The sequence below is a fragment of the Colius striatus genome, chromosome 3, assembly GCF_028858725.1.
Source record: "Colius striatus isolate bColStr4 chromosome 3, bColStr4.1.hap1, whole genome shotgun sequence".
NCBI classification, from domain to species: domain Eukaryota; kingdom Metazoa; phylum Chordata; class Aves; order Coliiformes; family Coliidae; genus Colius; species Colius striatus.
Genome location: NC_084761.1, coordinates 58,580,784 through 58,605,643, shown reverse-complemented (window position 1 = coordinate 58,605,643; position 24,860 = coordinate 58,580,784). Strand labels below are relative to the sequence as shown.

The 24,860-nt window shown below is 37.5% G+C and overlaps 1 protein-coding gene across 1 annotated transcript in view; it reads left to right on the top strand.

The window, feature by feature from the left end:
* The window catches only part of SH3RF1 (SH3 domain containing ring finger 1), an 85,988-nt gene that overhangs the window by 26,143 nt on the left and 34,985 nt on the right, over positions 1-24,860 (top strand). The window contains exon 3 of the mRNA XM_061993956.1: positions 24,536-24,811. Within this exon, the coding sequence (XP_061849940.1) occupies positions 24,536-24,811 (276 nt within the window). The remainder of the gene's footprint in view (positions 1-24,535; positions 24,812-24,860) is intronic.

Genomic DNA, 24,860 nt, shown 5'->3' with positions numbered 1-24,860 from the left:
AGATCCTTTGAAATGCTAATCTACAAACAGTATATAGAAAATAGCTAGGCTGATAGGCTTTAGCTTTTCCGGTTTCAGTTGTCTGCCTCAAATACTCTAATATTAACCATGAATCAGGCTTCAAAATACTTTTCCAGAATATGAAAGTATTTAACATAATGAATTGAAATGGTCCATTTAATAGAACTTTTTTTAATATATAATGTTAACTGCAGTAGTTTTCTGGATTTTTGTTGATTATTCAACACTGAAAAATACATTTGTAGAGCACAGTTTTTCAATGATATTTATCTTAAAGTAGTGGTAATATATATGTTATTTTTTTTTATGTTATTATTTTTAACAGATAGGAAGTGTATTAGTTATAAAATTTTTAACTTTTTGTGTTTAGACTTTAAAGTTTAGGTTGCAGCTGGGTTTTTACTGATAATACAGATAATGATGACATGTAAGCCCAATCGTAGTATTTCAACCAAATCTTGGTTGCCCACACGAGGGAGTGGAACTCAGTCCATTCTGAGAAAGGAAAGAGTATGATTACTCATGAGAGAAAATGAAGCAGCTTGGCTGAGGTAAGGCAGGATAGAGAGTAAGAGTAAAAAAAATTTAAGTCAGTAAAACTTGCGTAACGCAGCTGGTTTCTCCTGGATCGGATGTATTTAGATGAGATTATTCAAAGCTAACTAAAAATAAAGTCTTAAGTCAGGAGAGAGTGAATGTTAGAGGTCTTAAAGCAAGGGATAAAGTCTCCAATATGATATGCACCTATGGGATATAATTGATGCTTGTGTTTTAATTTAATAATGCAATTGCATGTAAGCCTTCTTTCCTCCTTCTCCAAGGTGTTTAAGTGGTAGTTTTAAGTGGTCTGCTCAGGCAGACAGGGCCAGGAAAATGCTACAAACAAAAAATGGAGATAAGAGACTGTGGGTTTTTTCCTACAAAGGCTAATACTTGCACTTCTTGTCTGTTGTCAAAGAAGACTGAGTCAAATAGCTGCTGGTTCACTTTGGACAACCACAACATGAAGGTTGATATGGTGATACTTTGTGGGGACTTTGTCAAAGTGTTGTCTCAGGCATTCTAGATAAAAACTACTCACCTTTTTTTCTCTTGAATATTTGAAAAGTGTTGCTCTTATACACCTATGGATGTAACATCATTTGGTCCCTTGTTGACTGGCTGGAACTTCAGGTGTACTATCTGAAGTAGTAGTTGCCTGATGTCTTTCTTTTCCCCAGACTTTGTAATCAACCAAATTTCAGTATTAAATCATAACATGTTACGGGTATGTATAGAAAAGTGTGTGTGTGTGTATCTTGATATTTAAGCTGCTGTCACCGGTACCTATTGTATGAATCCCTGAAGTACAAAACTAGGCATTGTGTATTCTGGAAAGGAGAGCTAGTGTGCTGGGTTTGTGTGGAGCTGTTTCTGGTAACAGGGAAGGGGCTGTAATGGTGGCTCCTGTAAGAAGATGCTCAAAACTTTCCCCTGCTTGGGTCTTAGCCCTAAGGCTGAGCCAGTTGGGTGCCTCTGATTGCTTTTTAAGAAGCAGCAGCCAGAAGAGGAGGATTGTTCTTTCTGGGAGGTTTGTGAAGGGGTTGGATGAGAGAGAAAGTGACCATGCAGATCCCAAGGTCAGCAAGGAAGGTGGGGGGTGAGTTATGCTAGATCAGAGTCCCCCTGCAACCCGTGGTGAGATGGCAGCTGTTCCCCTGCAACCCATGGAGTGCAACAGTGGAGCTGAGATCTGACAATCTGCTGGCAGCTCATGGAGGACACTGGGGCAGAGGGAGTGGCTGTGCGCAGAGGGGCCTGCTGACTCTGTGGGAGGCAGCATAGGAGCAGAATGTGCTTGGAGTTCTGCTGCTGCAGAGGAGTTTGTGAGGAGCTGCAGCCCTTGGGAAGGACTCATGCTGGAGAGGTTCATTAGGGACTGTTATCCCATGGGAGGGAACCCATTTTAGAGCAGGGAAAGAATGGGAGGAGTCATCCTCTGAGAGGAGGAAGGAGTGTGAGAGACTATCTGTGAGGGACTGACCCCATTCCCAGCCTCCCTGTGCCATTAATGGGGGAGAATGTAGAATTATTGGGAGCAGGGAGATGAGCCCAGAAAGAAGGGAGGAGTAGGGGAAGGAGATCTATCTTAAAGTGCTACTTGTATTTTTATCATCATCCTACTCTGGTTTTGCTTTCTGTCTTGTCATTTTTATAGTTGTTGGTGGATTAAACTGTTTTTGTTTTCATCCCTAAGTAGAGTAGTCAAGTCTGTTTTGCTTGGAACCATAACTGGCAGTGAGTCCTCCCTGTGTTTGTCTCAACTCACAAGGTCCTTGGTTATCTTTTCTCCTCCCATATCCCTGAGGCCTCCACCATCCTACAGGAGGTGGGAGTATGTGTCTGAGTAGGTGAGCAAGTGTTTGCATGGTGCTTCATTGCTGGCTGGGCTTGGGCCACAACAGCTAGAGAGAAAGGAAGAAAACAAGTCAGTTAAAGTGAATGAGGATTTTTGCTTGTTAACTTTGTACCTCTATCTGTAAAATAAAAATTACACCCCTCTTTCATCTTACTGAATCAATTTCAAGTTTTTACCAACAACTTCCTTGTGCTTAACATAATTAAAACCTTAGTAAAGGAAACTGAAAATTTAGTATTGTGGATTGGTCAAATGAGTAAGACACAGAGGCTTGTGATTGTTGATAAGAAAACAATGTAAGGCAGTCTCATCTCTAGAAAGTTAAAACAGTGATCATATCATTAGAGACTGTGTTAAGGTGCATATATAGGGGAATAATGTAAAGTTCTGCTGGCAATCTCAGCTCAGCATTTGCTATCTTGTAGTGTGTAATGTTACTAACTGTTGACATAAGTTGTATTTGAAAGGGAGAGACAGTCCAAGAGCTACTTCATGTAATTTTAAGTTGGTTCTAGTAATGAACTAATGAGATTACCTTTCCTATATTGTTGGAGGGGTTGTTTTGTTGTCTGACTAAAATCTTTTCATATTCTGATCCCAGTACAGCAGCAATTGATGAAGTACACAATCTCTGCACTATTTGTTTTTTTTCAATCTCCAGAAATGGAGCTTTTTTTTTTTTTTCCCCCTCACAGAATGGTAGGGTTGGAAGGGACCTCTAGAGATCATCTAATCCAACCCTTGTGCTAAACAAGTTCACCTAGATCAGGTCACACGGGAACACGTCCAGGCGGGTTTTGGTATTAACTTTCATGGATGAAATGAAGCATGTTCTCTTACAGATTCCTGTTGCATTTTTTTGTCCCATGGGCAAAAAGGGAGTAGAGGAGGAGAGCTACTGAAATCCTCTGTGGTCTGTGACAGTTGTTGAGCTAGTTACTTGGCTGTCAGAAATCTGGGATCTTATCAGACCAGTCTATGAAAATTACTAAACGTTTGCATGATTTGTATTTCAGTCTGTAACCAAGGGAAAATACTAAAACTTTCTGAAGTTAATGGGAAAACTTGTTTTTAGATTCAAATACTAATTTATGTTACAATGTGGTTTATCAATACCCTTCCTCTTAAATATAAAAATGATGTATTAACTTCGTGGAGGGATCTCCATGGCTTTCCTGGCTTCACCCTCTCATTTTCGATACTTCCTTTCCCGTCCTTCATTTCTTTACTCTGTTGCTGGATTAAGATCCTTATTTGTTAAATATTTTAAGAAAACACATTGTTTGGTATAAAGCTTTCTCTCTTGATAGTGCAAGTTTCTGGGGCTCCATCTCTAGACAAAACACAAAAAACAAAGCTTTTGATGCTTCTGGAAGGTACTGGTTGAGTATGCTAGTATCTGTCACTCACTTTATCAGAGGAATTGCTAAACTCCCTGAGGAGATAGACTGTTGCTCAGTTGATGTGGGAGGTGTAGGTCTGGATATGGAGTACTTGTGCTACGAAAACCTCTTCAGAGGCCTCTTGTTCTAGTTTCAGACTACTTGTCCAAAGCCTTTCACTGTTTCACTTAGTTTGATATACCTACATAAGTGCAAACAAATGAGATTCCAAGAGATTTAAATAAATACTGATTGTAGATAGTAATAAATGCGAGGCAATAGGGATCAGCTAATGTTTGGAGAGTTAATAATGGGGAATTGTTGTCTTTGCTGGAATGAACTAATTGTTGGGTATAGTAAAAAAAAGCAAACTCAAAACATCATTTGAAGAATTTGTTTGGCAAATACTAAAAGAAATGGAGGAGTTAATCCACACCCTTAAAATGTAGATGGTTAAACTATTATTATATTTCAGATTTTTGGAAGCTTTATAAGGAAGGAATATAAAGAAGAGTTGTTCTTACTTGAAGACTTTGGAAAGAGCTATTAATTTTATGGAGAGTAGAAGTTAAAATGGAAGACTGGAGAAGCAGAAATCTCTTAACCTCTAAAGTAATTAACTATTACCAGAGATAACCACTTGCAGCTCAGACATGAGGGAGAGAGAGATTGGCTTGTATTTGCAATCAAAGAGATAGTACAGGTACTTAAATGGAGTTACAGATAAATATATATTTTTTTCATCTATTAAGCAGCACAGAGCCCTACAAAAAGATCTTGTTGCTTGAAATAATTTGTAAAGGCTTAAAACTCTTTAAGCAGATTTCTTCAATTTCTGATGTTAAAAGACAAAACTTCATTTCTCAACTGCTCCATTCAGATTTTCAAGCAAATCTTTTTGTTTTATGACCTCTCCATTTGTGTAAATATTAAAAAAATAAAATTAACATGCTGATAAACTAGCTGAAGAGAGGTAGAACTATGCTCTGTTTTATTTTGTACTGTCCAAATACTTTAAAGGATTAAAGTTGATAAAATATATTAGTATTTGCGTGTAAGTATAATTTCATTTGTGTATACAATAAAACAAGGCTCAGTGATTCAACTTTTTACTTAATAGGGTGTCAAAATCTCATCTGAGGAGGAAAAAGCTAACTTTCAGTAGGTTTTTTTTTTTTGGTTCAACCTTTGTTAATGTAATGTAAAGCATAAAGAAGTATCATTAAAATGACTTTTTAGGATGGCCATAATGGAAGAATAATCTGTCTGTGGTTATGTAAAGCAAGTAATGTAGTACATTCTGTCTTCCAAAGCATCAGCTGCTTTTTTGGAACGTCTACAATTTGCATTGTGGATCTCTCTTTGAAGAGAAACAAGACTGGGATCCTCTTCTTGATGTGAGATCTTTCTCCAAAGGGGCATTTTGAGTGGTAGAAAACAGTTGATTCTTCTAAGTGTACCTTATATGTAAGATAGATTTTTCTACACTTGTTCTTTAAATTCATTAGCGTGGTAAAACATGATGTTTTATAAGCAGCCATTGCAGTTGGATGTTTTAGGACTTAAGTCTGCTTCTGTGACCGTGAAGCCCCTCTGATCGAATAGAAAATAACAATTTAAAAGCTACGGTAAATTATTTCAGGTGAATGACTGACAAATTTAAAGTCTTTAGATACAGCATGAGAACACAGACCAAGCTAAAGTCAATACAATGTGATTTGTGCCAGAAACTGTAAGGTGAACTTTTACATGACAGTATGTGTGTGTTCGTGGTCCTCACTAAGAGCTGGACAAATAATGAGTTTCTCCTAGTCTTTCTCACCTGCAGGGATGGTGAGGCTCCCTGGCACTGTGCAGAATGAGATTTGAAAGCTTGTCTACTAATCTGAGCAGCCTGTCAGGAGTCCTTACGTTCAATGGTCAGCCTGTAAAACATTTCAGAAACTGCAATTTGCTTATTTTTGTGTGCTGAGCGAGTTATGTGTTAAGATAGGAGACACGTCTTTTATCCGCTTTGTGGGGAAATGAAGCAGTCAGTCATTGCTCAGAGAGCTGCAGGGCTGCTGCAGCCTGGATCTGTCTATTACTGTCCTCTTCCTGTCTCAACTAGGCGCTTTTTTTAGGGAGTCTGGATTTGTAGCTCCCTACCAAGGCAGATAACTTTATATAATAAAACAAGTATAAGATAACAGACATTCGTCAGTGAATGAAGTGGTCAATGTGTGCTGGGGTAATCTGAAAGGATGGATCTCGCATTGCCTCAGTTTGTACGTTGCTGGACATGTGGTTATGCTGTAATTGTTAGTGTGATACTCTTCCTGAATGTTTGCTTTATAGCAGTTTTCCCTTTGCTGACTGATTGGTCTTTGTTCAATATGTCGAATATTAGCTAATTATAAGCTTTAACAGTCAAACCGCTGGGCCTAAGTGAAAGAAAGAAGCGGTTTTGTTCCTTTGCTCATTTGGCATGGGGAGAGTAGAAGACAACCTACATTATTTCTCTAGGTTGTGCATATATAACTTTTTTGAAAGGCATTTAAACTTGAGGTCTATTCTAGTTAAGGCTGCTTATTTCCACTAGACTAAGATTCAGGCCTGTGCCAACACTGCAGCGGCCTTTGATGCCCCTTCATGTCCTCTATGTTAACTGGTCCCACAGTACTGGGGGTTTGCTGGTGTCCCTTACCGCTCTTGTGTCTCCTACCAGCCAGCTGGAAAAGAGATGCCTGTAGCTGATGTCAAATTATATGTCCTGAATGAGCGGCCAGCAGCCACAGGGAACCAAGTGGAGGATGGCACTAATGTGGCACTGTGCCTTTTTATGTGCCTGCTTGTTTTAATGCAGCTTGATAGAGATGGGAGTGGAGCTGGCCAAGACTGCTGGGATTCCTTTTCAAATGTAACCAAGCTAAAAATTGCCTTTGGCTCAACAGCAGACGTGGAACATTTCATACAAATTGCATTTTTTTTGTAAAGTCATTGATGGGATCTTGGAATTTTCATCCACATTATGAAGGTTTATATTCTAGCTCATGTTTAGACCAGATGTTAACAATAACTATTATTCTTTAGGACAAGTTTCCAAAGTATGTGTGATTTTTATTATTGCTGCCTTTAATATTTTAAAAGAACATCAATGACATGCTTTTAAAAACATGCTGATTTGTAATGATGACAATGCTGATGACAATATTGATTGTAAAATAAAGTTCCATCTGATATGTTTTTATGTTAAGCTCCTCTGTACAATGTCGAAAGGCTCATGTTGAATTTAAACAGAAGACTTCTGTGTATAGTTAATTTTAGAGGCAAATGTTGGTTGAATTCCAAAGGAATATTTTTTTTTCTTGTATTTAAATAGGATTTCACAAAGATGCTTTCATCAGCTACAAAAAGAATTTAGGAAAGTAAACTGAACCGTGTTTTACGCATCTGGAGAAGCTTTTTACTTGTAACTAGTTAGTGTTGTATTAGCAGAGGCAACTTAAGCCAATGCTGTGTTTATCCATACAAAACAATTCAAGTACCTTCCTAGAAATGTCTCTTTTTTTTTTTTTTTTTTTTTTTTTAAATTTTGAGCAGAGGAGAGGCAGTATCTGATCTGTCATAACATCTAAATAACTTAATTGGAAAAGTCAGCTGTCAAACCTTACAGTACAAAACTGCTTTTGCAGAGATATACTGCTCAATATATGGAAGCATGTGTTTAGCACTCCCCACTGAAAGTTTGGGAAAAACAAAAATAGTGTGATGTAAAAAGTACTGGAGACACTATCTTGCCAAGGTTGGCTGTTTTTATGTAGAGCTAATTATTTACTGTTCATCTGGAAGTTTAAACTAAATACAAGTGGCTAATGTAGACTTAAAAAATATAAGGAAATTAAATTTGAACACTTGAGTAATGAGATAATAGGTTTGATTTCCTTTAGGCAATGTAATAAATTTGCAACATATTTTGTCTGATGCATGGATAATAAATGAAGTTTGCAGAAGTGTGTGCATGCATTGGGTCATGCTCATGTTTTCTGAAGGGGAGTGTTTTGTGTGTAGTGCAGGATGATCACACTAATGCCTAACCAAAATGGAGACATATTAGAAGGAAAGTACCCTGATATGTACCACGTTAGACTTTCCTTGAGATTTCTGAAAATCTGTAAAAAAAAAGTGAAGACATGTTTTAGACATTAGTTTTATTCTACATGGTCCTTATATATTCTCTTTTTTTTATGTTGTCAAGAATTTATGATAGATAACATACTGTTAAAACCAATTTTCTGTTTCTTTATATTTTCTCTGATACCTTGCAAAAAGAGCTGTAGTAGCCTTGCTTTTTCATCTTAAGCTGTGTTTAAATAGAAAATCTATGGCTGGGATTTTTTTTGTGTTCCTCCTCAGTCTGCAAACCTTGAGTTCAATCCAGGGAGCAGAAAAAAGCTATTTCATGTGGAGAGTCTAACAACTTTGGTAAATAAGGATTCCTGTTATGATCACTATCACAGAAAGTTGTTCCTTTGTCCTTTCATTCCTAAATTATACAAAGACTGTTAAGGGATCCAGAAAAAACTTCACATGACTATTAATAGGCAAGATTTGAGTTAACTGTAGAAGAAATAAAGCATACTTTAAAAGGTATATGGCAATATGTGGTTTGCTTGTTTCTTTCTTGTACTACAGGTGTTATAAATAATGTTAAAGATTAGTTAGGCTTTGTTACCAGCAGCTCAAGAGTATTCAGGATGGTGGGGGACACCTCTGAAACTCAGGTTTAATGGAAAGAAAAAAAGTCAATATTGTAGGTAACTTTAACTTTCAGATTTTGAAACTGCAGCATTACCTTTTTGGCCTTTTTATGTAGCTAAAAGAGTTTTCAATTTATCTGTGACTATACCAGAGTGTATATGTAAGTAACTGTAAAACCTAGAAACTTTAAAAAAGTACTAAAATCAGAAGAATGAAAGTCACAGGAACTGGAGTAATATGACTGAATTATGGGAGCACACAGAAATTCACACAAGTATAATAATATATGTGCCAGTTCTGTGTAAATGTTGCAAAGCTGCAGAACTTGTGTTCATGTGACTTGATCCTTCTTTGGTACTGAGGAAATCTTACTTTGATGCAGTGATATTAACAATAACATTAGTGTAACTATTTTGGTTTGCAAATCCTAGATTTCAAAATACCCTCTCAGAATTTGCTTCCAATTCAGAGAATGCTGGAAATATGTTTCTTTAGCTGGAATCACCTGCTGATTGCTGTGAACAACAGCTTGTTATGTTGGAAGGATTTTTAAATGAATTTACGAATAGACCTTCACAGACTCTCTATATTTATTCTTACAGTCTGGCTTCTGTCTCCTCCAGGATTCATAACTGTTACAGATGATGAAATAAGTGACTTTATACTTGAGAAAAGTTAATCTATTGCAAAATGTGAGAAGACTTTCAATTCTATTGGAAGGGAGAAGACAGCAAAGAGAGATTATGTATAATTACCTGTCAACCATTTAAATAATTTTTTTTTAACGCGTGAAAGAGAAATAATTACTCCTCAAGCACTGAATGTAATATAAAGGAAGAAGTGTCTTAAACTGAAATTCTTCAGTACACTAGTCTTACTCTGCATATCATATACATTAACATAATTATCTATATTTTCAGAAACTAGTATTATTTTACTTAAAAGAATGCATTGAAACATTTTATATTGTTGAAGTGCGATTTCGTATTACAGCAATTCAGTAATTTTGGGCTATCATAATGAAGTCCGGGACAAAGTATTGGTTTCTCAGAAATACAGTAAATTTTGTTCAGTGTAAGCAACTTCTAATGTATACACTCAGTGATTCATACAAATTACAGCTTTATGTAACCAGATGAGTGATGGTAAATACTGGGCAAAAGTTACTGTCAGTTACAAAAGTACTTTAAGAAGCATCTAAATCTTTACAGCATGGTAAGCCAGTGGAAACCTCCTAGGGATAAACCTCCTAGGGATAAATTGTTCATCTGTCAGTGTTTTCAGTTTAAGACTTGGTGCCTTTCTGAATAAAGTGATTTTTCTTCATCACAGGCTTAATGGGCTCTTGAGAAACAACCTCAAATGCTTGCTTTCGGACAGTGCACAGACAGTCTTAAAAGCCAGCTTTGTTGAAGGCATCAAATTTTTGACAGAATGTGTCATGTTACACGTGTTTCTACGCTATGCTTTCCAAAACAGTGTCTGGGGTCACATAAAATCCTAAACCTCATCCATACTACAAAAGAGGGAACAGTATTGAATGAATAAAGAGCAGAAGTGGAATGTCTAGAAAACTTGTCAGGAAGGACAGTTATAAGAAACATGAGGGGTTTGTTACTTACAAGATGATGTGTTTGGAGCTTTAAGCTCAAGTCAATGAGTTGAAGAGTATTTAACTTGCAGGAAAATTGAATGTGTGTGATAATAGCATGTTGGCCTAGTATCAGTATTTTCATACCACATGCAAGTTCTGTACCTACATGAATTTACTTTCAAGATATTTTATTCAGGACAGTATTTCTGTGTCAGCATCAATTCACACAAAATGTTCTGAGTGGAACAATTGCAAAGCTGAGGGCAGTGACTGTTCATGGGGGTTTTATTATGCTTTTGTGTTTCTTCTAAGAGTAGTTGATCAGTTTGATTCTGTATAAATAAGATATCATGTCATACAAGAGTTGAGAAATACCAGCTCCCTTAGTGGTAGGCCTTAAGGTACAGGCTGTCCTACTGAGGTGACAAAAACTCGTGGACCTTCAGTTTATTTTAGTCTCCTGCTTGAGGAGCTATCTTCCATCAGGCTTTACTGGACTCTGAATTGGAGAGCTCTGAAGCAGCACAACTGAGTTCTGCTTTCTAAATATATCTCAACCGGTTTAGTAGCATGAATAGTTAAAAAGAGAATTAAAAAGCCGTCAGCCTGTCATTATTCAATCTGATTCTTAACTCTTGGCTCTGAAGCAGTGCTTTCCCATAATAATGCATTACGATTGAACCACGTAATTAAAATACTTTTTATCTAAATGAGAAAGTTGTACTTCTTGTAAGTTGCTCTTGGGAATTTATTTGTGGAACATAATTATTCTGTACATTCCCTGTTAATGTGAGTAGGTGGTTATTAATTTACTTACTGTAGAGTCTCAAAGGCAGGAGGCCTTTTATGCAGTAGGAGTTAAAGGCTCCTTAAAGTTTCAGAAGTTAAAATTGGTCAAGAAGTGCATGGTCTCAGCCCCATGGAAGAGCTTACTATCTCGTACAAATGAGTTTCTGATATCTAGTCCCTTCTTGTAAGTGATTTTATCTGAGCAGTTTTACTATCCTTTGGAGGCAGGTTTGGGAAAAAAAAAATCTGTCTGGATATCATGGAATTAACTTCCCTTGAATAAACTTTTACTGGGATTAATTTGACTGGATTAAGAACTGTTCTAATGATTTAAAATAAAATATTGAGGTCATGACTTGTACCACATTTTGCAATCGGAGGACTAAAAATTTATTTAGGTTGGGAAAACCTTGTATCTGTTTTAGCAAGTGATCTGCAGTGGGAGTGTATCCATAGAAGATAAACAGTGAGTGCTGAGGAATTGGTGGCCACAACCAGTATTTTTTCAGATGTAATACTTTGGAGTGGACTCTATTCTGATTCCAGGAAATGTTGAAACAGTAAGTCACTGCAGTAGTTTTGCCTGGGCCAGTTTTTTTGGTAGGAGGAGGAGGTACAGGGGTGGCTTCTTTAAATAAAGATCTGCCAGAAGCTTCCCCTGTAGCTGATAGGGTTAGGACCAGTCAATACTAAGATGGATCCAGCCTTTCCAAGGCCTAGCCAATTAGTAATGGAGGTAATGCCTCTGTGAATAACGTATTTGAGAAGGAGAAGAAGTTGCTGAGCAGTCGCTAAACTGCAGCAGCAACAGGGAGTGAGAATGTGAAAACATCTCTGCAGACACCAAGGTCAGTGGAGAAGGAGGAGGAGGAGGGAACTTAGGCCCTGGTAGAAAAGACTCCTCTCTGACCTGTGGTGAGGCAGCTGTGTCCCTGCAGTTCATGGATGCCACCACGGAGCAGAGACCCACTCACAGCCCATGGAGGACCCCATGCCGGAGTGGGTGGATGCCTGAAGGAGACTGTGGGAAGCCCACATTAGAGCAAGATCCTGGCAGGACCTGGGAGCCCATGGGGAGAGAGGAGCCCATGCCAGAATAGGTTTGCTGTTAGGACTTGGGATCCTGTGATGGACTCAGGCTGGAGCAGTCGGTACTTGAAGGACTGTTCTTCTGAGGGATGACCCACATTGGGGCAGGGTGTGAGGAGCTGCCCCCATGGAAGGCCCCATGCCAGAGCAGTTTTAGTAAGTAGTATACTAACTAAAGTTTGTCATACATATAGCTACTTGATTAAAATAATTATATAGAAGTATGTATTGTAATTTATGGTATGAACACATAACTGAAAATAATGAGTAGATCTGGGAAAGTTAATGGTATGAAATATAAATAATCTTACTTTGTTGGGAAAGGAAAGTGCTTCTTTTCATTGAACTGGATAAAAGAAGGAGTTGTTTGTTCTGTGTATGATAGACAAGGGGGAAAAAATTACCATCCTTAACTTTTTCAAATACTTGAAAGTAAGGAAAAAACCCTTAGCATGAACTTGTTTTTCATAGATATGAAGACTGGTAAACTGTGGTACAAGTCCAAGAGATACTTCAGATACTGTTTTGCAAAATAACTACAAAGTTCTCATAACATTTGGAGAGTCAAAGAGCTTTTAGGGGAACGCGTATGGCAACAGGGTACAATTAGTATTAAATTGTTGTTTGAAGTAGATAATCCTCTATTTAAAAAGTACATATCCTACTTTCAAGAAGCATCTTTGTGCATGTAATACTCAAAGACTACCATTTTAAGGCAGTGTCTACCAAATATGGAAAAGATGAGGGAAGATTTCCTTATGAAATAATTTGTAAACAGATTAAATCTGTGTTATGACAGCATAGCGATTATCAATTTGTTACTTTCTCTTCTTTCCCCAGTGAATGTGAATGCAGTTGCTGAAAGACCATTCGTTTAAGTAGGTGAATGCTTCTAGTTTCTGTGGAACAGTGAAATCTGTTCAGATTATTGTAACCAACCGATAACATAATGTCAACAGTGCAAGTAAGCAAACAGGCTGACTTGACCTCACTGAACATAAGTTCTGGTAGTTTTTCTGTGGTAATACACTGAAAGGCAAACCTGTTATCCTTTCAATATAAGCCTTATTACCTAGCACTTCTAATGCTTGTTCACCTGTCATGTTTAAAAACAAACCAGACCAAACTTCTTGGATGAACAACTGCACTTGGAAGCAAAATGAGAAATCCTCTGAAGGAATTACAATGGGAGATTTTGCTGTATTTGAACTGATAGTTTTTCATAAAGATTAAGCACTCTTGTACAACGAAGGACAATCTGGAACTGTGCATCTTCAGAGAAAACTTGGCCAAGATCTGCTGGAGTAACTGAGGGTGACACCTTGCTTAAGTATGAGCTCTCACCTAAAACCAGTGGCAACTCATAGTGGAATAAGGAGTTTATTAACATAAACAGATGGAATATGGTTTTCTGCACTAGTTTACAGAGAACAGTCACATATTGATGGTAATTTGTTTGCTGGTTAAGGAGTCAGGCCCCAGGAGAGCCAATTTGTCTTCAGAGTCAGGGCAGTGTGGGGTGGGGGTAGTGGGGATAGGCTCAGTAGGTTGCTCCTCACTGAGCTCGCTTCAGAAGGGAGTGTAGGAAAGTTGGAAGTGGAGATGACTGACACTGAAGGAACTTAGAAACACTGAACATGTATGTATGGAATTAAGAAAGGCAAAGCTTATGCAGAATAGAGACTGGGAAGGCGATAAGGACCAGCAGGAACAGCTTGTAGAAATGCAGTGAAAGCAGAGGGAAGCATGGTGATACAAGGCATGGCTGGGAAATGTCTATGTGCCAGTTCAAACCTGATAAACTCAAGACATGCACACTGGTTTTGTTTTCTACACTAATACTTTTATGTTATGTTATATGTGAAGTATATTAATTTGAGCAATATGAAACATGAAGCATAGTACTCTCTGTAGACATTATGGGTTCAAGCCTGTTCTAACAGTACCACACAGCAGAAGGCTTATTTGTTGCAGACTGTCTACTTTTTACAGTCTGTCTGAAGTAACCTGGAGGTGCAAACTCCAGCTTGTCAGTGTGGAAGAGATGGATGTTAATGTAGCATTCTTCTGTCTCACTCAGCTCTTTCGTTGCAGCAAAGCGCATGCAGGAGCATTTATCTTGCAAAAAAAAAGTGTAATTTCAGCTAGGATTAGTTGCTTTTCAAAAGGCTGACCAGCTGCTTCAAGTAGAATACCATAGAAGTGTTTTGGAAAAAGTAAAAATATTCCAGGAAGCTTTGAGGCATGAAAAATGTAAAGGATAAGTAAAAATGAATGGAAAATGGAGTTTGTCATTTACTCTTTGCATGCAGCAGATGTGCGTTTGTGTATACTAGAGTGACAGCTAAAATTAACACCTTTTCTTTTCCGCAATAGGCATGGGGCTGTTTGAAGTCAGGATAAAGGGATTAAATTGATTCCAAAAGTATTTCAAGGAATTGAAGTAGTGGAAGTGATGGAAAGTAGACCTAAAAACTCTTTCTCAGCAGGTAGTGGAATCTCAGGCTGGGGATCAAACTGCTGAAGAGTGTCTCTGCAGAGAGAGACCTGGGAGTCCTGATTGATAATAAACTGAACATGAGCCAGCATTGTGCCCTCGTGGCCAAGAAGGCGAATGACATCCTAAGATGTGTCAAGAAGAGTGTGGTCAGCAGGTCAAGGGAGGTTCTCCCCCTCTGCTCTGCCCTGGTGAGGCCTCATCTGGAGTCCTGTGTCCAGTTCTGGGCTCCTCAGCTCAAGAGGGACAGAGAACTTCTGGAGAGTCCAGTGCAGGGCCGCCAAGATGATTAGGGGAATGGAACATCTTTCATACGAGGAAAGGCTGCAGGAACTGGGGCTGTTTAGAGAAGAGGAGACTGAGGGGAGATCTCGTTAATATTTACAGGTATGTAAATGGTGGATGTCAGGAGGTTGGGGCATCCCTTTTTTCTGTTGTAACTAGCAACAGGACAAGGGGTAATGGGATGAAGCTGGAACACAAAAAATTCCACTTAAATATAAGAAAAAACTGTTTCACTGTGAGGGTGATGGAGCAGTGGAACAGGCTGCCCAGAGGGGTTGTGACGTCTCCTTCCTTGGAGGTCGTCAAGACCTGCCTGGACATGTTCCTGTGTGACCTGATCTAGGCTTCTGCAGGGGTGTTGGACTAGATGATCTCTAAAGGTCCCTTCCAACCCCTACCATTCTATGATTCTGTGATCTCAGGTTTTTAAAATAAAATTCAGATGGGAGTGCTTTGTGTGGTTACTGTCCTTTGTAAATGGCATTGACAGGATTGTTTTAATTTTAGACTTTGCCCTCATTTGGTGGGATATATATTAACACTTGACCATAATGTAAAGCAAAGCACACTCAGATAAAAAGTCATGCCTGTCAACCTTGATAGATTTTCATCAAAAAATGCAGTAACCTCTTAATTTGCAACTGTGTTTTCCCATTGCCCAATTTCTGGCAGCAAAGTATTTGAGAGATTAAAGGAACATTTCTTCATACTGATCTCACCAAGAGTAATCTTACTAAGTCACTCCCTTGTTCAGAGACATTTACTGGCTTTGCTCCCTCTGTATCATGTTTAAACTCCTCACCTTCAAAGCACAGTAAGAGTTTGCTCTTGGCAATCTTACTTCTCTTTTATTCTTTTAAATTTTTTTCAATCTTTCTTCTCACCTGGAATTCCCTCTCCTTTTCTTGGTGCAAGAAATAAACATACTCATTTTCACATCACAGTGAGCGAAGCTTGTTTATGTTCATTTTCAAAGTGTAAAAGCCTTTAGAACAATACAGGACATTACTCTTAAATTTTTTACATTGCTGATAAACTCTCTGGAGCTTTTGATGCTTGTGTTAAAATATGAGCTCCCTGAAGTAGGGACAAGGCTTCTCATGTTCCAGTGCTTCATGGATGAACTAAATGTTCCAATCTTCTGCACTAAGTAGATTAACTTAAAAAAAACAAGTGAGCAAACAATGTGTTTTGTAAAGCAATTTGGAAAGTGATGGTAAACGGTGCAGATTTGTGAGAGAATTTTAAATGTGGTCAGTAAAATAGATCAGCTTTTTCAATATTTTTAATGCAAAAATGAGGGAAGATATGTATGCTAATTAGCCATGTTAAGACTGGTAGACAACACAGATATTTCTGTTTCTTACCACTACTCTAGCATAGCACAACCTAGTGGTACCATGTTTATAGTGGAATCGTTTCTAGATGTTAGCAATACCTTATAGGGTTGTGTAGAATAGCTTTCATTTCTTTCTAATGCAGTGAGGTTTTGTGTTAATATATTAAAAAAACTAAAAGAGAACATATTCAAGACAAGAAGGGCAATGTTTCATAGCGTTGCAAGATGATTCCTTTCTCTGAGATTGCTATTGACTGTGTCCCTGTATATTCCGTAACTGCTACATATGCTGCAGAAATTCTCGCCAACTGCCATGTATGGTATATCTGCCATACTGACTGTATAGACTACAGCAACATGTTGTTTTGTGCATGTTTTGTTGAATTAATTTTTTTTCATTCTGCTGACTGATAAAAGTTGTTATTAGGTCAGATGATGTTTCAGTTAGTTGCACAGATTTTGAGTGGTAACAGTTGCAGTTATTTTTTTGTGGAAAGATATAGAAAGGCCTGGGGCATATCTACCTGCCTTCTGTTTAGCCAATGGGAAAGAAGAGTACTCTGAGTTTATATGGAAATTTCTATTTAATCTGGATTTGGAGCTTGGAATGACGCACATCTTGTTTGGCAATTAATTATTTGCCTGTTTAAGCAATTGCATATATGGCTTTTGACAGGGAGAGTAAACTCCAGATAACTGTATTAGAAGGATAAACATGAATTTAGTCATGACAAAGATATGTAATTTCCAGTTTCAGGAAAAACTAAAATGAAGAGTAGAAGGGGAAGGCTATATAGTAGTCAGCTAAGAATGAATTTATGGCAAGAATTTAACAGTTAAAGAGGTTAGGAGGTCCACGCCACTGTAGAATGGCACTGATGCAAGAAAAATTAACAGTTTGATGGAGACCTCAAACAGGAGTGAGTTGTAACATACCCAGAGAAAACCGGTAGTGATAGTAGCCTTTTCAGACTAGCTGGTGAGATAGATATATCCAGTTGTAAGAACAAATCTTTAAAAGCTACTGTCGCTTTTGGAACGATCAGTTTTATATAAATATCTTAGCTCTACATAGTCCATGCTTTAAAGTTTTGTCTAGATTCTTAAAGGGATCTGAGTTTTTTGAAAGCAAAATGCTTGTGTAGTAAACAACTGATAAAAAGTTTAAAGACTTGGATTAAAATTGTTTGGTGTGCATTGACTTTTCTTTTCCAAATCAGTGGGAATACAGACACAAATTCTCTTCTCCATCTTGAAAGTTACCCTCTCAGTTTTTCCTGTGCAGAGCAGTTTCTTTACGTTCTTTTTATTTTGGGGTTTTGTAGTTGTCCGCAATCTTCAATATGTTGACTGCATACAGTGCATACAATTGGGGACATGCAGTAGGCAGGATAGAATTATTTTCTCTTCTCTACTTCTTCCTAGTTTTTACTTGTTTGATCAGTTTAGTGGAAAGCACTCAAAATATTCTTTACTTAACAAACCTTGGAAAAGTACGTAGCTGAGAACTTTGCGTTTTGGATAGGCAAAGGAAAACAGCATTCTGAAGATGCTAGTTTTTGCATTTGTAAAAAAACTTTTCAAAAACCACAGGTATTGCTCAGAAAGAAATTAGGCTAAGTGCCTTTGGAAAGCTTTGTGGATGTCCCTTTCTAACCTTACATATTATTGGTTTGATTACTTAGGCCTTAAGGCAACATTTTAAAATTCCTTTCATTCTTTTGTATTCCAGCTCTTAATTTCATAACAACTTTGTGGGAGAGAGTTGCTCATACTTACATTAAACAACCCTCTATTTACTTCTTGACATCACAGAATTAAAAATACCAAAATATTTTCTTCTAAAAGCTGTTAGGACAGAGAAAGCAAAAAGGACTTTGATAAATAAGTAGGTCATTGTAAAAATCATTTACATGAAGAGAGAAGCCCTTTTGTTACAAAATATAAGGTTTCTCTGAGCCCGTGCTGTAAAGTTCTTCTTACCAAGAAGATAACCAATTAAGTCCTCAGCAGTGTCAGACAAAGGGCTGTAGAAGTGCCTGGCATTTCAACTTGCATTAGATAGCTCCAACGCAGAAATTAATAGTGTTCCATGTATCTCGCAGTTACATCTAGAGCTAGTATTGGTGTTAGTTATCATGTGTGAAAGTTTACCATACACTGAAATAGTTGGCTAGTAGCAGAGAAGCTTTGCAGATCTACTAAATTTTAACTTTGTGGTGGAATTAAATAATTGTAAAAATATCAACCCCTTTATTATTTGTCAAGAGCATAAAATTTTTACTAGTTGCACTTTTTCAACTTTTCCAATATGTCATCTTTATTGTCTTTTTTATCCCATATCCTATTTTTTTTCTACAGTAATCTTTCTTCAGTGTTATTATGATGTAAGTCGTGATTAAGTTACACACAGACAGGTTTCAAACCTGGTCTCTTTAATCAGAGTAACATGGCTGGCTAGTCTCCTCTTGAGGCACAACTTCTCCTACTTATATTAAATAAAAAACTGTACCAGGCTGCAACTACCCATATTTGAATGTGACATTTCAAAACAACTACTATTTTTTTACTATTTCAAATCAAGTGTTTGGATGTTTATTTTATATATGATAACAATAAGATTTAGTACACCTATAGCATTAAAAACTAGTAGAAATTAATGTACTTACCAGCTTGATGTTGCTCACTTCCTTAATCTAGTGAACTGTCGTAAATCATTTCATTGTATTCAGTACAGCGATGGTAATTCATATCACATGATGCCAAAGGTTTGGTTTTATGGCTAGTACAGTATACTGTGAACTTGATACAGCTTCCTGACAAAATATCTTACGTTTTTTATCACTCAGATATAGCAGGAACCTCAGGGTTCTTTAACTAGAAATAATTTAATTTGTACTGAATACCTCTGTAGTCTTCCAAGATCATTCTGATGGTAGCAGTAAATAAAATTGATATGGCTAACAATTTAGTGTCAGGTACAGATAAATAGTGCTTGAGTTAGTCTTTCTTTGAGCATATCTGACCTCATTTGTATTGTTATTTAGGTGAAAAAAATAAATGCAAGGAGCCATGTTTTAACATTGTTGGAGTATGGAGATGCTTTATGTTCTGAAACTCAAAGAGAAACGGGAAGTTTTAGTTTCAAGCCTCTAGATTGGTGTGTTCTGCAAAACTGAGTATTTCATTTGTTCAGGTGAAAGCAGCATACCTGTAGCTTAACATGGGGAGTGTGTTTTCTTCATTTAGAAGGAAACCCTGCTGAAGGAAATATGTCTTAATATTAGCAGTTTAAGAAGGTCTTCAGCGAAATTCCTTCCATGTCTCAAAACATGTAAAAATTTAAATGCAGGTACAGAAAGACCAAAAGAGGCTGAAACAAAGAAAATATGACTAGACAGATCAGATAACTTTAAGACCTGAAAACAGATATTGGAACCAGTAAAATGAGAGATATATGAAAAAACTATAGGTGCAAAATGGAGCATTCTTGCATGTAAGACTGGACAGCTTGGCAAAGGCCAAACAAGACAAGAAAGCAAAATGACACATAAAAAAAACAAAAGTAAGAAAAAGAATGTATTGGAAATATTTGAGTCAAGAAGACAGCAGTGTGAAAGAGAATGGACTAGAAGGTTAAAAGAAGCTATATTGTTATTCAAAAGGTTCAAATGTCTGGGAGTCTGAAGAGGGAATCTTGAGTATACCGATACCTACAGGAGAATGTACATGTAAAGAATTCTCTCAGCCCAAATATGCCTTGCAAACACATGGGCTCCACCTCTCAAAAACAATCTCCTTTCCTTAGGTAACAGCAACTTTTATTGGCAATCAAGTATGTATTACAATACTGGTTCTTCGGGGTCAGAAGAAATTAGACTGTTAAAAGCACTTCTGCAGCACTAGACTTACTGTATTTACAATTGCTGTGTAATTTGAGTGTTTTTTGTAATAGTTTTTCATCCTGTTCTGATTATTGTGACTGTTGGTTTGATTTAGGAAATGCATGGAAAGAAAATGAAAAGCTGAAGAAAAGGAATTTTTATAACGTAACAAAAATTGCAAGTAACTGATAATTGTTAAAGATCCTGTAATAAAATGGATTAAAATGATAGTAACTTCAGATTTTAGATTTATCTGTAAAGAAAGGCAGAAGTTATTTAGGAAAGCTAGGCATAGAAACTGCTTCTGAGGTGTCCGAGCAAGCCAGCTTTTTTGGAGAGTGATGGCACTTCGGTTCTGCATGTTGTTTCAGAAATCTTTTTTGGTTGTCCTACTACTAACACATAATCCTTGTAGAAAAGAAAACTTCCTGGCCACTTGAAGATACTTGGTGTCTGGGAACCTCAAACAGGTGAAAATGATGTATATATTGTGGATAAATTCAGTTGGTTTACAGGGAAGCCTAGGCCACATCCAGGTCTCACAGCTGGAGAACAGGGAATCCCATGCTTGCCTGAAGAGTGATAGCTAGCAGCACCGCAGCCGGGGAGGCCTGGAAGGAGACAAATACACGTGACCCGGTATCTGTTCCATTGATTTCCTTGGGATTTACTAGTTTTGCTACTTTAGCTTATGCTGATTCTCTTAAGTGAAGTAAGCTATACAATGAACACTTGTAAGCATATTTACATTTGGGCTAATGCCACAGAAAGAAACTCCTTTTTAAAAGGAAATCAGATCTCATATTTCTTTGCAGACTTGAGTTTCTCTTGGCTTAAGCTCATGAAAAACACATACAGTTGCATATTGTCCTTTAAAATTGTCCTTTGAAATAAGGTGATTGGATATAAATCCAAAGAGGCAAATTGTAAGCAAATTCTGTAGATTTATCTGGACTGGGAGAAGAAATCTGAGGGACCAGAGCTTCATATATATGAATCCATATGCATTTTTCCTTGTTAAACAGTGTGATGTCATCATATTTTTATTAATTTTGTTTCCTTTAAAGGAGTCTGGTATGTGAAATGTATGTACATCCGTGCCTTAGCTTAAAAGGAATTTAAACAGTTTATAAGTAGCATTAGAAGTCCGACTATTTTTGCATAAGGATTTTGCATACAGACTCAGGATGTAATTGTAAGAAGCCTGTTTTGTGTGGAGTCTTTCTGAATTTTATATTTTAATTTCCTAAAATTGTTTTTGTCTGAGGTTTTTTGGTTATGGGTTGTTTTGTTTTTTTTTTATTTCAGTTGATTTCTCTAAGTGCTGGCAGGGTAACTGGCAGCTGTAAACCTAAGGGTAGGCTGCAAAGCTTTTCTTCCAAAGCCTTCCTTTCATGTTTAGCCAAGTGAGAGTCACAGGGTGAAATGTAAACGCCAGCTTGGTGTGTCCTCATGGCCTTCTCTCCTGGTGAACAGCCGGAGGGGCAGAAGAGGGGCCAAAGCTGCTAACCACTCTGGCCTGCAAGGCACCAGCTGTCAGCTGCGGCTCCCAGGTTGCTCAGAGGAGGAGGAATGTGGTGCCCAAAGGCCCTTGACACTGTACCCCTGAGAACAGTGCTCCCTGTTGCACCCGCTCTTCCTCATGTCACGCTCCCACTGGGGCAGAAGGAAAAAACATTCACTTTCCTTCTGTTCCGAGTCGTTTAACTGTTCCTCTTTAATCCCTGGCAGTCTGGCTGAGAACTGTGTTTCGTTGAACTTTGTTCTGTTTCAAATTATGGACTGGAACCACTTTTATTTAACATGGGAAACAAGCTTTGCAGAAACTCAACCTGTATGCTGAGGAAGGAGCTCCCTGTGAAATATGCACAGATGTTTGTACTTTTGAGTTGTGGGGGGCTTTGTGATAAACTGCATAAATGCAATATTGAGTTCTAGCAATTTCATGATAAGTAATTGTTGAATTAGGTCACTTTGACATGATCTGCTGTGCTGGCACTCCTGGTTTGTTTTGATTTTGTTCATTTTTAACAAGATGGTTTTTTTCCCCGAACTCATTATTTTATACGCATATCGAAGTTTCTTCCTCTTGGCAGGGATGTAGAAAGCTTTCTCCCAGGATAACAGGGGTGGTTCCTGGGAGGACTCCAGTGCAAGAGAGATACCTGTGCCTTGTGCTAACCATAATTGTTTGTGGCCCTTTTTCTACGAAATAATTCTTCAAATGGTAATCACTGAAGGACTGTCATTTTCTTCGTTTATTTTTACTGGGATGGAAAAGGACAAACCAGCAGTTTCCTCTCTGGTGTAGATATGTGTTTTTGTTTGCCTACAGTCTGGCTCCCAGTTCTCTCTCTAGTCTTGTCCTTAATACAGCGACACCAACTGCTTCCTTCATTATGTCTTTTTATTCTGCAGAGAGCACATAAGTCTAAATATGTATATGCGCGCGCACACACAGACACACACTCACACACACACACACTCACACACACACTCACACACACACACTTTTTTCCTACTGTTACACACACACACACACACACACACACTCACACACACACTCACACACACACTCTCTTTTTTCCTACTGTTACACACACACACACACTCACACACACACACACTCACACACACACACACACACACACACACACTCTTTTTTCCTACTGTTATACACACACACACACACACACACACACACACACTCTCTCTCTCTCTCTCTCTCTCTCTCTCTCTCTCTCTCTCTCTCTCTCTCCCCCCTCTCTCCCCCTCTCTCCCCCTCTCTCTCCCTCTCTCTCTCTCTCTCCCTCTCAGCTGGGACCCACAAATTCTCTAGTTGATGTGTTCATCTTTTTCCCTGTGCAGTTTTATACAGAGCATTCCAGTGGTGTTTACATTCTGTGCTGATGCAATTAAGTGTGACATGAAGAAAAATATTGTTTGCTTAAGTCTGAAGGTCACTGGTTTTGTGAACAATTGCATGGATCATGCTAATATGATAGTTCTAGTACCCATCCCAAACGCGATAGAATGAACTGTGATTTTCCTGTATTCATATAAATTATACTGATCTATACCAATCTATATAAATATGGTTTTCCTTTGACTGGTGTAGAAAGAAAACTATTAAATAAGCAAATCTTCAAGATACTATTTATAGATTGATAAAATTATTAGCCTGCTTATAAAATTATATACAACAATTAAAGATGTCCAAAGAAATTGGATTTTGTTGAAAGACATAGTTTTAATTGTTAAATGGAAAATAAATTACCAAGCACTCCGTCTTCTGACCAATGAGACGGGTTTGAAGCATTAATTTCTTCTGAGAATTTCATTGCATTGTATGTGTACCTCTTGAGATACACTGACAGTGCAACTCTAGTTTACAATCTGATCTGGTAGAAGACTTGAGAGGAAAAATATACCATGGGATAGATGTGGTGAATAATATCACCAACACTGAATTTCATTAAAATTTGCCTTTTCCACAAAGGATAGCATTAAAGATGTGAAGTTCTGCACTTCAGTTGATTATAAGTGTTGTCTTTGCTATGGAAAGATTGTCTTAGTAATGCAAGTATCTGCTGTTTATATCATTTAGGATGTGAGTTCTCTAGGTATTTAAAGTTGGAGAGAAAAGAGAGTTTTGGAGGCATTAGTCCTAATACTAGAGTCATAGAGTTTTAAGGGTCACTCTTGCACAATGCAGAGGTGCAAACTGAGCAATTAAAAAGTAATACTTGCACTATATATAAGGGAGGATGAAATGGTATCACATTGTAATCCCTTTGACATTAATTCAAGATCAGCACCAATGATCTGTAGTTTTCAGATATTCTGGAGAAATCAAATGAAGAAAACCCCAAGACACACACCTTCAACTGTTTTTTTTCCCCAGTAATTATTTTTAGCTCTGTTTTTAAAGAAATAATTAAAACAGTTGTTCTAGTATGAAGTATCTTTAATACGTTTAATAAAGTGCAATTTGTTTTAAAGCTGGAAAATACCTCTCTTATGTCCTTTTCCTGAGCATTCTGTGGCTGCGAAATAAATGAGAGGAAAATAATAAGAAAGTCAGGCAGAAAACATGCCTTAAAGGCCTAACAGTGAATGTTATTCTAGTTCTGTATTTTCTTGCAGCATTTTTCTGTCAGATCTCTCAAGTAGTCAGGATACTTTCCAGTTTGTTTGGTTTGTTTTTTTAATATTTGAGCTTAGTGAATTAGTACCTGAAGGTTAAAGTATTATGTTTTTTTGACAGTCTTGTGGCTAGCAACGTTGTAACGTTACTGAAAATCATAATGAAGTTTAGGGCAATATTACGACTGTATAGAACTGAAACTCTTCAACACGTTTGGGTAAAGTCAGTATACTCATTGCAATAAAATACTGTGTATAATTTTAACTTACTTGTTTTATGTAGTTTCATTCATAGTCTCCCAAAGGATGTAACATGAATTCTATTTAGTAATGCTCATCTAATTCTAGTGATTTTTCTTCTTCTTCTTCAGGGTGTACCTCAGTTACCATGTGCCAAAGCATTGTATAACTACGAGGGAAAAGAACCTGGAGATCTTAAATTCAGTAAAGGAGACATCATCATTTTGCGTCGACAGGTGGATGAAAATTGGTATCATGGAGAAGTCAATGGCATCCATGGCTTTTTTCCTACCAATTTTGTTCAGATTATTAAACCTTTACCTCAACCTCCGCCTCAGTGCAAAGCACTTTATGACTTTGAAGTAAAAGACAAGGAAGCAGATAAAGACTGTTTACCATTTGCTAAGGTAAAAACAGCATAGAATTATTATTTTCTTTTCATAATTTCATTGACTT